This window comes from Gymnoscopelus microlampas (genome assembly GCF_963454915.1).
Source record: "Gymnoscopelus microlampas genome assembly, chromosome: 24".
Lineage (NCBI taxonomy): Eukaryota > Metazoa > Chordata > Actinopteri > Myctophiformes > Myctophidae > Gymnoscopelus > Gymnoscopelus microlampas.
This window is the reverse complement of record NC_139961.1, coordinates 9906994-9921082: the sequence shown is the minus strand read 5'-3', so window position 1 is coordinate 9921082 and position 14089 is coordinate 9906994. Positions and strand designations below refer to the sequence as shown.

Below are 14089 nucleotides of genomic sequence, written 5' to 3'. Positions count from 1 at the left end.
CCGTACATGCATGAGTGTGCATGTACATGTGTGTGTGCTTTTGTTCCTGTGTCATTTTTAACAGAACTTGTTAAAACACAACATAACATGTATTTGACAGGCAGGCATTTTTTTTAGATGATCACTTATAGTCTCCTTTGTGCTCTCTCTCTCTCTTTCTCTCTCTCATCACCTCACTGTGCCACACTACCTTTCCATGTCTCTGTATTGAATACATTAAATGTGTGTATAGCTCACGACATCCACTAAGCAACCTAAAGGCTGATTTACACTTCACGTCATAGAAATAGCCCATCTACAAGCTCACGTCACATTGCGGACGTGATGCATTGTGAGCTGCTATGTTTGGTGCGCGGCAGCATCGTGTGACAGCATAAATTAGACATGACTCACCATGCATGTTTCCCCTCTCTCTCTCTCTCTCTCTCTCTCTCTCTCTCTCTCTCTCTTTCTAATAATGTCCCTGTGTGGTGTACCCTAGGTGACAGTAAACGGTGTGGACCACCAGCCCCAGTCAGCCAGTCCCAACAAGAAACACGCCAAGGCCATGGCTGCTACGGTGGCCCTACAGGCCATGGGAGAGGTAACCAGTACTAGTCTGTTAGTAGTCACGTGCCTCTGGCTGATCTACTGTTCCAGCTTGTTACCATCCGGTCGTACAGGGCACATGCTCCTGAAAGCGCTTACCTGTGATTTCCTCTGATTTGAGCACAGATGTATTATGAGACAAGGATGTCTCATAATACATCCTATGGGAAGGCAATGTTGTGTGCCACGGTTTTACAGGAATAGGCCATTTATAGGGCACTCTGCTAACAACAACAACAACAACAACAACATAATAACCATCATCATCCTCTCTGGTAAAAAGCAGAGTAACTGAACACATCTGCTATTGGCTTGTGTTGGTGCCATGTCATGTTCACAGTGTACTCTGTAGAGGTTGACATAATCGGACACAAACGCCATTTCAGTACCCTGATATCATGGCCATCATCATTTCATGATAAGGTATTTTGATATGAAAACCCACATTTTAGCCCATTAACACATTGATTGCCTAGAACGAGTTAACTCGTTTTTCAAATCCATCACTTGATTGCCAAGATGGAGTTAACTCGTTTTTTTTTTAAAATTTGACCCAAAGACCGAGATGGTCTAGACTCCTATCCACTTCCTTGTTAACTTAAAACTTAAAAATTCTGTATCTCGGCTCCTGAGTACTTTTTTTTTTCAATGAAAAATCTCTGGCATAAAACTGGAAAAAATCTGAAATAATTAGGGCAGGGTAAGTGTTAAGACCTGGAACGCATCTGTGTCACTTTTTGATTTGAGATAAAAAGCGTTATTTTACACTTTGGCTATTTAAAAATAGCAGACATACACGCTCATAGCACGGCACCGGGTCGGCAGCCAAATCATGTAATTTTGGGGGTCCTTGACATGAACAGGTTTGATATACACCACTGATATAGAAACGTATGTTTTTTCAGAATACTGTTGGGATTTAGAAGAATCGGCTTCAGGTCTCAATGGGTTAAAGTGTCCTGTGTGGGGCCATGTACACAGAAAGCATTTTTTCGAGCTGCTAGCGCCTCTGTCAAGCATTTCTTTGGTAAAGACACACAGGAGCACTTGTTTTTAACAGGGCAGAAAATCTTTCTTCAGCACTCTCAGCATCCAGCGTTTTTGGTGGAGGGCCCTGGGTGCTTCAAGCTGAAAATAGTTCAACGATTTGAGATGCCGTTAAGAAGGGTTTTTAATTTAGATTTTAAAATGGTTATGGCAGTGGTTCTCAAAGTGGGGTCCGGGGACCCGCAGGGGTCCTTGAGGTGGTTCCAGGGGGTCCCCAGCCAAATGACTGATAGTTAAGAATAGGAACAAAATGGACCCTTATGTGTCTGTAACTCAGAGAGTGTACAAATGAAACCAAATGGACCCTGACCCATTTGGTTCCATTTGTACACTCAGAGTTAAATCAACACTGATGAAATGGTACTTTATCAACTGAGGGTCCTTGAATTAAAATGTTTGAATCACTGCTGTAGTTCCATAAAAAATCGTCTCTTTGGGGGTCCTTGGTATATCTTTTCAAATGGGGGTCCTTAACATGAAAAAGTTTGAGAACCACTGCCACTGGGTTATGGGACTAGCAAGTCTGAGGTTCAATGGGAGGCTGTGTACCCTTGGTCACCAGCCTAGACTTTATAGGAACTACTAGTAGAGCCGAATCAGAGGACTTCAGGCTGCGGCTACTTACTTACATAGTGCATAAATGCCAGTAAGGCCTCACCCACTTGTATTTCTAACAAAACAGCCTGGTAGATATCATGTCGAAGAGTCACCGTAACATAGATGGATGTTATTTGACTAGATCAGAGGTCTTCAACGTTTTTCAGTCCAAGGACCCCTTAGCTGAGAGATGAAGCTGGGACCCCCACTGCATTGTTTACAATTGTGTTGCAGATTCAACTTTTTCATAGATTTCATAGATGGCTTCATTGACTATCATCAGTGTTCCGGTAAATTTTGTTTGTTTCAGACATTAAACCACTTAAACCTTCAATACTTAGTACTTGATTTGCTCCCTTTCCCCGCCTACACCAAACCTCTTGGCCAAAAATAGCTGATCTACAAGCTCACAACGCCTCGCAGTACGAGGCGTTGTGAGCTTGTAGATCAGCTATTTTCGGCTAATGTTCCCCTCAGAGTAGGGATGCTATGGTTCAAGTGGTTCATGTAAAAAAAAACATCCTATTTCAAAAAGATTGGCGGCCCCCCTATAGTAGCTCTGGGGTCCCGGACCCCCTGTTGAAGACCCCTGGACTAGATACTAAATCACCACGATTTATGCAAGTAAGTTTGATGGAAGTGTGTGTGTGTGTCTCTTTTCCCAGGTTCCTGCAGATGGACCAGGCCTCTACACAGGACCCGTCTTTACAGCTGCTTCCACCGGACCCCTGTTCTCTACATAGACACACACACACACACACACACACACATTCTACAACACACTCAGAGACTCTTTTCACTTTAAGGGCCGTGTCAGTCTGCTGACATGAACCGCGTACGAAGGAAACCACGTATTTGCAGTGGCCTACATTTGTATTTGTATCCTTTGTCAAACATGTTTGGTGTCATGGGGGGTGTTCCATTTCAGATAAGAGCATCCTCATTGGTGCGCTGAGGCTGTAAGTAGACAAAATGTTATTTATCTTGTTTTTCCTCTGCTTGTTGGTGGTTTTATTTGTGTCAAGCGCCAACCAGTGTTAATTATGTCGACTAAAATTATGACGAAAAATGTTCCATCGACTACCTTTTTTTACTGACAAAAACTAAATAAAAACTAAGCTATGATGACTAAAACTATGACTGCTAGTAAATGTATTGTCAATTTTGTTAAAATAATTAAGACTAGACTAACGTGTTAGGGAAGACTAGTGGATAAGAGATCCAATAGAACTAAGACGAGTCATTTTATGCTTCCGAAATAGTGTAAATCGGCTATTTTCGCCACCTAGCCAAAATATAAATAAATTAGGTATTATGACGCCATCAAGGCCTGCCTTTTAGTCGACTAAAATGTGACTAAAACTAAATGGAACTTTAGTCAAAAGACTATGACTAAAACTACATCAAGATTTGCTGTCAAAATTAACACTGGCGCCAACTAAATCCACTTATAAAACAGGGGAGTAGTAAGGGTTGATAGGTTAGTGTAAAAAGGTATAATATTCAGCTGTAAATGCAACTTAACCACTTAGACGCTATATACTTCGTTGACCGGAGTTTGCCAGCGGTTTGTACTACGTCCGCTCCTTTTTATTTTCCTTCTACACCACTCCTTTTTCTCTTTGCCGAAAAAAAAGCCGATCTACAAGCTCACAACCTGTACACAAGGTCAGCTGTTTTCAGGCGAATGTTCACCCAGAATAGGGACAGTACGGTTCTCTAGTCACACAAATACCATCTTAGTTTGTCATTAGTTTGGACAGATGAGAAAAGGTTTATAGAATGTGGTTTCCCGGACGTAAATGGAAGAGTATTTGCGAGATCTAATATCTGCTATTTTTGAATAGCCAAAGAAATCTAAAGTGACACAGATGCATTCCAGGTCTAAATGGGTTAATCAGTAGTTCTCACACTTTGAAGATAGAAGATAAAAAGAATAATAGCAGATGTACAAGCTTGCAGTGCAGCACTAAGTGACGCGCTGTGAGCTTGTATATCTGCTATTTCTGAATAGCCAACGTATAAAATCTAAAATGACACGGATGCTTTCCCGGTTTTAATGGGTTGCTAAATGTAATCTGGATAATTCATTTCTGAGGGCTTAACTTAAATTTGTCTGTGCAGGTACATTTTAAGTTTTTAAAGGATATATTAGTTATATTAAAATGTTCAGTCATCAAGTTTCTTTCATGTTTGTACTCAACGTACACAAGATGGTTAACCAAGTGCTTGCATAAATACCTATTATAGAGCGCACACTCCTCGAAACATTCTTTTCTCATCATGCAGGGTGATTTAAGCTATGGTTCATAGGCCCAGAATGGGTGACAGCCCCCGTTTCTACCGTGGGTCCCAATGGGAGACTTTTACCCTTTGGGTTCTGGGTAGGAAAAAAACAATAATTTCAGTGGAAGTGGACATGTACCTGACAGAATGTGAGCACAATGGGACTGCATTAAGTTATATATTTTAAACATCTGTATTGAAGTAAAAATAAATACTGTATATATTCACCTTATTCCTGGTCACGGCCACCACTCTAATGTGGGGGGGGAGTCCATATCAACGGGTTTTCCTGTTTACCAGTGTTGCCATGTCTGCTTAATATAATCTCTTGTAAATATTGGTAGTTGTGGGTTGTGTTTTTGGGGGATTTTGTAAAGTGTAATTGCTTATTTGGGCTTGTTTACTAATGTATTTTTTTCATGTCAAGGACCCCCAGATTAATATATATTTGTCTGCGGACCCCTATCTGAAAATATTTTGTGCCAGGGAGGGACCCCCATACAAGTTTTGTGTTAACATGTTTCGATATTTCAATATTTATTGAAAATAGTACTACAAGCTCACAACGCGTCACGATGTGATGCGTTGTGTGCTTGTAGATCAGCTATTTTCAAATAGCTGATGTAAAGTGGTAAACTTTAGCTTAATCGCTGGCAAAATCTGGCAACACTGCAGATTACCTGCATTACATCGGCAGTAGCCTACTACTAGGGCAGAAGTGAACAGATATTGAATGAAGTAGCACACAGAGAATAAAGCAATGGTGCCGCCTTGGAGAAGGGCCAAGAATAAGGTGAATAAACTGCTCAAACAAATTAAGGGAGCACCTATTTTCAACCTAATCTTCGTGAAGTAATCCCTTAAATCCCTTAATTTTTTGAGTATTGTTGTATACACACACATAAATGTATCCCTTAATTTGTTTTGCATTGTATATGCATTCCCCCTCCCCAGACCATTTTTTTCTTTCCAGACTTGTGCCCTTCCTCACACTGCCATTGTACAACAGATTTTTGACAAGACAATTAATTCACCGCGCCTCTATGACCATTACATGACTAGCTTCTACACTTTGAGAATTCTGCATGGCAGTCAGTTTGGTACTTAAAGGAAAATGTTGTTTTTAGTACAACCTGTGTGTTGTTTGCCATAATGCGTATAGATTATGCCAACATTTGACTCACTGGCTTCATAGTCGAGATTGTTCCACACAGGCGTCTTGTCTATTGGGGTTACGGAACATAATTGTTGTATAATTACTGTACTTGCCTTGCAGCACACCTGTATTTTTGTTTGTAAGTCGTAAGAAAGCTACATACATACATATATGCATAAAAAATGTGGAAATAAGGTTTGACTTTACAAGCTTAAAGTAAAATTGGACCTGATGATAGTCATTTGAAAGTTTTGTGTAATGATGTCTCTGTGTCCAAAATCTCTATGAAGTTGGTGTGTAAAATGTTATCATAACTCATAGCCATGATGGCAAAGGCTGGGAAGATTTAAGAAAAAAAACATGGATGTTACTTTGAACTCACAATGTTTTGCTTCTGCTACTGTTTACTGTACTCCTTAATTCAAAAACCTTAACCTTTCCTTCTTCCTCCCCTTTTCTCTATTTTATCTGCTGCTTCTGTACATAGTGCATATTTGTTATATGTAATAAATGAGTATTATTCTCGTTTGAATATGTTGCGTCTCAGAATGAATTGTCTCTGCCAGAAGTTGTTTGATCAGGCTACCTACACCTGGGCTATAAGACCTGTAGGCTAAATTTACTATACTTTAGCACTTGATTGGTTACATTGTTAGGGGGGGGGGGCAGCAGTGTTAAAATGTGTCATAGGAGGGGGGAGGTACAGGTTAAAATTAATACATTACTGCATGCATTTCAATTTTTTCTAATCTTCAATTCACCAATCCTCTCCCATCACCTGCAAGAAATACACTGCACCTTCCATCACCATGTCCTGAGACACTTGTTCAGACTATAGTCTATTCTGTGTTCAGACTGTTCTGCTTTTTTTTTTTTACATGGAATGATGGGGTCCTTTCCACATGCAGCAATTTTATGTTTAGCACAATAGGTTAGAGGGGAGTGCCACCCCCTGTACTTTTGTCCCTGTTGGCTTTTGTGACTCAGACACATTCATGTTCTACATTAAACACTGAATTCACTTTATTTAAATGGATTTATGCCTGAAACGTACTTTATACATAGTTACTAAGTCAATGCAGGCTACTAGGTGTAATGGAGTTAAACATTTACTTTCTACAACCTCAATATGCTTATGTTTTAATGTACTGTGTAGTTCAAAGCCATCTGCAACAGTGCAGCTGCAACTAAAGTCCATTTCCCCACATTTTCTTAGAGTAAGTGACATACCACCGGGGTGGGACATCAACCTGTGACTATCCACTTACCAGGTAGCTTCTCTATCCATTCAGCTATGGCGATCACTGTAATCATAGTGGTTCTCAAACAACTTCATCGCAAGGACCCCCAATGTATGTAGTGCCAGGACCCCCATAAGAAAGATTTATATTTAAACCTTAAAAACCTCAAAATGTTAGGGACACCTTGACACATTGTCAGAACCCGGATTCGAACGGGCAACCTCTCGGTACGCAGGCAGGCGTCATTACTCTACTATATACTACTATATGTATATATATGGTTCACAAACCTTTTCATGTCAAGGACCCCCAAAATGATAGCCACGGACCCCCCCCCCATCTCAAAATATTTTGTTCCAGGGACCCCCCAGAAGAAAAGATTTTAGTTAAAAGTGTATATATATATATATATATATATATACAAATAAATATTAAAATGACACAGTATGCGTTTAGTTCACAGATTGAATGGGTTAAGCACATGAGGTTAGAGGGGCGTGTCCCCCCCCCCCTCTGTACTTGTGTCCCTGTTGGCTTTCGTGAATCGGGACTCATTCACGTTCTAAATGAAACACAGGGTTCAGTTTATTTAAATGGATTTATGCCTTATAGTTGGGTCATCTGTGGCACTTCCGTGACCGTGGAGAGCGAAGGTCCGTTTCTCAATGGATTTGTCATCTAGGAGGGTTATTAAACAAATTTAGCCGGGGTGTATTTTTAAAAGGGGCGGGGAAAATTTTTGAGAGACCAAAATCCAAAATGGCGACCGTGAAAATGAACTTTTTAATGGTTTGACCTACAAAGATGCACAATACATGGTTTCAGAGCTTATTTTGGTCAAGGAATACATATTTGGTGTTTATATAATGATTTGACCTATTGTTGACCTTCAAATGCAAGATGGCTGCCAATTATGAGCTCCAAAAGGTTTTTCTTTCAAAATCATCACAGAGCCTTCTTATTAGGCTCTAATGAAAGCTCTGCTCATGATGAGTTGAATAAGATACAGTATAAGTACACAGAAGTCATCTCTGAGGTCAATACAGTCAATGTTTGTGTGTAAACAACAGTTACTGCGTTGCAGTTTCCCATTAAATAGTGTACAGTAGGCTACTGAGAATATGGTGTCCAGTTCATCCCCGGTAACTTGGGGCAACGGATAAATTGACTGATATCCTTAGTGATACTTCCCTTTGCAGACTAACTTCTAGAAAAACAAGTTAAAACCACCAGGAAACCTGTAACTCACAGCCAACAGCATAGCTCAACTGGTAGAGCGTCTGTCCAATGACATGACATGACTTGACTTGAGTGGGTTCGATTCCCACTCGAGTCAAGTGTCCCCGGTAACTTGGGGCAACGGATAAATTGACTGATATCCTTAGTGATGCTTCCCTTTGCAGACTAACTTCTAGAAAAACAAGTTAAACCCACCAGGAAACCTGTAACTCTCAGCCAACAGCATAGCTCAACTGGTACAGCGTCTGTCCAATAACATGACTTGACTTGAGTGGGTTCGATTCCCACTCGAGTCAAGTGTCCCCAAAGCCTGGAACCGAAACATTAATACCCTGGTACTGACAAAACTATATTTATTTAGGGACAGTATTAACCTGCATAGTTTAGGAGAATCATAGTCAGTATCATGTTAATAGTTTAGTCAGTTTTTTTGTGTTGTTTGTCAAAGAGGAATGAAGACGATGTCACAGCAAGGCCGTCGAGCTCCTGCTCTGCAGTAACTTCTTTGTCGAGGTTGGGCCGATCCTGCATTCTCTGCTTGGGCGACTGGTCCTGGATTTACTGTTTCACTGACCAGTTAAATATTTCCCCCAGACCAAGGATTAAATAAAAATAAAGTTTGGTTTTTACACTTTGTCAACTTTATGTCATGATCTAGTAAAGTTTTTACATTAATTGGCTGTTCAAATGGCAAGAGACTCTTTACTGCCTTTTTTGTTTTCATTGTCCAGCTCCTGTACTGGATCTGCCAGATTACATGGACTGTGGGCCTCCTTTTTTTAATATCCAATTTGAATGATCTGATCATAACGTTACAGCCAATACCTTTAATGATGTTGATGGACTGGCATTATTTGTGACCAGGGCACTTACACCACCCAGAGAATACCATATGATGCACAATACACATTGAATACCGACCACAGGTTATTAATAAGAGGCAGAGACGTGGGTTTCCAGTTTAAAAATGATGTTTGTTTTTATTTATAATTCAAGGCAGAATAAGCATCTAAAAATGGAAAGGTCAAGTTCATGAAGTTTAGGAAATATATTTATTTAGCAGCAATTTCACAACTAATGAAAACATAGTACAAATATCTATCAAAAAGGGGCATTAGCTAAGATACCAGTAGCCGGGGGGTATAGGTGGGAAAGAGGGGTTTCACTGCCATCAAAAGCGCACACAAGCACTTCACTCACTGTAAGACAAGAGAGAAATATATTAAAATACACACAACACTGGATTCTTGATCATGCACTAAAGCTAAATACAAAACCCCAACCCGTGACCACCCACCTATCGGCCTTCTAATTATCAGTGAGAACAGGTGGTTTGCACAAACAATAAACCAAAAATAATAAGGACAAAAACAGCAGAGGCAAACGGAGCTTCTAACTAAACAAAGGGACATAATAACCTGATCAATGACTTAAAACAAAAACTACTATGTGCGCAGCGACCTCCATAAAGTGGCACAGACTGGACGGACACCGTGAGCACCTCCGTTTACAAGGAGGTTGGGGGAGCAGTTAGGACAACATTAGGTTTCTCTAAGCTCACACATCAATACATAGTTAACACACATAGTTATGGTACCTTAAGAAAGACACGGAAACGGTGCCACGACCAGCCAGACAAACTAACTAGCGGCCACGTACAGCTGCCTGTTGATTACGGGGGTCGTGGCGTTGCGTTGCGTTGCTAGGGGCAACCAGCATAAAGCTCAACCCACTACAATCTGAAAAGTTGAAGTGGGACATTCTGCATAATGAGTACTTTTGGTACTTGGATAACAATGACATGAGTGAAAATGTAGGCTATTTTATTAGTTAGGGAACAGGAGTTCGTCACATTATACCTAGAGAGACGTTAGTACAATGAATTGGCGTCTGATATAAACTATTCACCCTGGGAACGAGAATGCGTTGATCTTGTGCTGCAAAGTGTAGAGACGCTGCCTTCATGATCTAAACTCCACTCAGTCGCTACAGAAGCACTAGTCAGTCAAAATCAACACAGAGAGCCGTGACAACTAGCCGGTACTATAGAATGGCGGACTAAGCACAAGTCCTAGCAGTTCCACCAAGCAGAGCTTGCTAGGGCTCGTCGCACTAAGGGCCGCATAGTACTGAAGATCCCTCATCCATGCGTGAGCGGGGTGGGCTTGGGGGGTTATTCCCCGGGGTTGTCAGACAATACAGCGGAGGGGTTATGGAAAAAATATAAACGGGCAGCTGACATTTTACAGAAACATTTAGAGCAGAGGGAAGAATGGTTGTAGAAAGAAAAAGAGGTGGGAGTTATCGAGGGAGGGGATAAACTGTATCACATATTTAGTTTTTGAATATTACACCACTAATAGTTGCAGTCACTGTAGTTAATGACCGTATGTCTTTCTTTTAACCATAAGACGCTGCCTTCATGATCTGACCTAAACTCCGCTCATTCTTTACCCTCTAGGGGCTACAGGGGCTACAGGGGCTAAAGTAGTGTCAGGGCCCCCATGACAAAGATTCATATTTAAAACTTTAAAAGAATATATATATTTATTCCAAATGTGTTCATATTGTCAGAGTTAAGAATCAAACTCATAACCTTTGGTTTCTCAGGCAGGCTCTTAATCCAGTGGACCACTGTGCTGTGCTAAGGATTGAAGGCCAAATAGAAAAGCCAAAGGCTTCGTTTCCATTGGGGTTCATTAACATTCAAACATCTAGACAAGCAACAGCACTACAAACCATAGACAAAATATTATGCTGTTAAGATCCTTTTTTTTGGTATTGTGTGTTGTTTGTCAAAGACGAATGGAGACCTTATCACAGTCAGGCAGTTGATAGCTCAGTGTGTAAGACACTGCCTGCATAATCCAGAGGCTGTGGGTTCAAGCCCCGCTTGCTCTTTACCAGGAATCTTTCCTTTACAAGGAAAGGTTCAGGGTAAGGAGTGAGTGAGGTTTGAACTCACACACCCAGAAAGCCTTAAAAGCAACACAGAAAGCAGTGAATTTCAGCCGGTACTGATGGCCTAGCGGACTAAATTCAAGTCACAAGGACTGGCATTGCCATGCCAGATACTAGTCGAAATAAGTTGCGCCAGTGTCGAGTACCGAAGATCATCTCATCCGTGCGTGAGCGGGGTGAGCCCGGGGGATCACTCCCCCGTGGTTTCCAGACAGTACAGCGGAGGGGGTTATAGGAAAAATATAAACAGGCAGCTGAAATATTACAGAGAGATGGATGAAGGGGTGTAGCTAGAGAGAAAGGGGTGGAGCTATAGAGAGGGGCAGAGCTAGGGAGGAAGGGGCAGAGCTAGAGACAGGGGTGGAGCTAGGGAGGAATGGGTGGAGCTAGGGGGTGGAGTGTAGTAGTATATTCTAGTAAGTATAGTAGTAAGTATAGTAGTTATAGTAGTAAGTATGTTATATAGTAGTAAGTATATTAGTTAGTTATATAGTAGTAAGTATATTAGTTAGTTATATAGTAGTATGTTAGTTATATAGTAGTAAGTATGTTATGTATTAGTAAGTATGTTAGTTATATAGTAGTAAGTATGTTAGTTAGTTATATAGTAGTAAGTATATTAGTTAGTTATATGTTAGTGAGTTATATAGTAGTAAGTATGTTAGTTAGGTATATAATATATAGTAGTATATAATAGTGTAGTAAGTAATATAATATAGTAGTAGTATATAATAGTGTAGTAAGTTATAGTAGTAAGTATATTAGTTAGTTATATAGTAGTATGTTAGTTAGTTATATAGTAGTAAGTATATTAGTTAGTTATATAGTAGTATGTTAGTTATATAGTAGTAAGTATGTTATATAGTAGTAAGTATGTTAGTTATATAGTAGTAAGTATATTAGTTAGTTATATAGTAGTAAGTAAGTTAGTTAGTTATATAATAGTAAGTATGTTAGTTAGTTATATAGTAGTAAGTATATTAGTTAGTTATATAGTAGTAAGTTAGTGAGTTATATAGTAGTAAGTATGTTAGTTAGGTATATAATATATAGTAGTATATAATAGTGTAGTAAGTAATATAATATAGTAGTATATAATAGTGTAGTAAGTTATAGTAGTAAGTATATTAGTTAGTTATATAGTAGTAAGTTAGTGAGTTATATAGTAGTAAGTATGTTAGTTAGGTATATAATATATAGTAGTATATAATAGTGTAGTAAGTAATATAATATAGTAGTAGTATATAATAGTGTAGTAAGTAATATAATATAGTAGTAGTAATATAGTGTAGTAGTAAGTAATATATTATATAGTAGTAAGTATTAGTAAGTATGTTAGTTATATAGTAGTAAGTATGTTAGTTAGTTATATAGTAGTAAGTATATTAGTTAGTTATATGTTAGTGAGTTATATAGTAGTAAGTATGTTAGTTAGGTATATAATATATAGTAGTATATAATAGTGTAGTAAGTAATATAATATAGTAGTAGTATATAATAGTGTAGTAAGTTATAGTAGTAAGTATATTAGTTAGTTATATAGTAGTATGTTAGTTAGTTATATAGTAGTAAGTATATTAGTTAGTTATATAGTAGTATGTTAGTTATATAGTAGTAAGTATGTTATATAGTAGTAAGTATGTTAGTTATATAGTAGTAAGTATATTAGTTAGTTATATAGTAGTAAGTAAGTTAGTTAGTTATATAATAGTAAGTATGTTAGTTAGTTATATAGTAGTAAGTATATTAGTTAGTTATATAGTAGTAAGTTAGTGAGTTATATAGTAGTAAGTATGTTAGTTAGGTATATAATATATAGTAGTATATAATAGTGTAGTAAGTAATATAATATAGTAGTATATAATAGTGTAGTAAGTTATAGTAGTAAGTATATTAGTTAGTTATATAGTAGTAAGTTAGTGAGTTATATAGTAGTAAGTATGTTAGTTAGGTATATAATATATAGTAGTATATAATAGTGTAGTAAGTAATATAATATAGTAGTAGTATATAATAGTGTAGTAAGTAATATAATATAGTAGTAGTAATATAGTGTAGTAGTAAGTAATATAGTGTAGTAGTAGTAATATAGTATACTAGTGTAGTAGTAAGTAATACAATGTAGTAGTAGTGTAGTAATATAGTATAGGACGCTGTAGAGAATTGAACCTAACGAAACATTAATACTCTGGTCGTTTCGGTAAGCCTGGAACCTAATACTCTGGTCGTTTCGGTAAGCCTGGAACCGAAACACTAGGTTATTAATAAGAGGCAGAGATGTGGGTTTCCAGTTTAAAAATGATGTTTGTTTTTATTTATAATTCAAGGCAGAATAAGCATCTAAAAATGGAAAGGTCAAGTTCATGAAGTTTAGGAAATATATTTATATTTATTTAGCAGCAATTTCACAACTAATTAAAACCTAGTACAAATATCTATCAAAAAGGGGCATTAGCTAAGATACCAGTAGCCGGGGGGTATAGGTGGGAAAGAGGGGTTTCACCGCCATCAAAAGCGCACACAAGCACTTCACTCACTGCAAGACAAGAGAGAAATATATTAAAATACACACAACACTGGATTCTTGAGCATGCAAGCAATAGATCATGCACTAAAGCTAAATACAAAACCCCAATACTACTACACCCGTGACCACCCACCTATCGGCCTTCTAATTATCAGTGTGAACAGCTGGTTTGCACAAACAATAAACCAAAAATAATAAGGAGAAAAACAGCAGAGGCAAACGGAGCTTCTAACTACACAAAGGGACATAATAACCTGATCAATGACTTAAAACAAACAAAAACTACTATGTGTGCAGCGACCTCCATAAAGTGGCAGAGACTGGACGGACACCGGGAGCACCTTACAAGGAGGTCGGGGGAGCAGTTAGGACAACATTAGGTTTCTCTAAGCTCACACATCAATGCATAGTTAACACACATAGTTGCGTTGCGTTGCTAGGGGCAAC

General features: G+C 38.6%; 1 protein-coding gene across 3 annotated transcripts in view; it reads left to right on the top strand.

Annotated features, from left to right (window-relative positions):
- The window catches only part of sonb (SON DNA and RNA binding protein b), a 44718-nt gene extending 38508 nt beyond the window's left edge, over window positions 1-6210 (top strand). For all 3 annotated transcript variants that reach the window (XM_084050550.1, XM_084050551.1, XM_084050549.1), the window contains exons 21-22: window positions 482-583; window positions 2898-6210. In XM_084050550.1, coding sequence (XP_083906676.1) covers window positions 482-583; window positions 2898-2975 — 180 coding nt within the window. In that variant the 3' untranslated portion in view covers window positions 2976-6210. The remainder of the gene's footprint in view (window positions 1-481; window positions 584-2897) is intronic.
- The last annotated feature ends 7879 nt before the right edge of the window (window positions 6211-14089 follow it).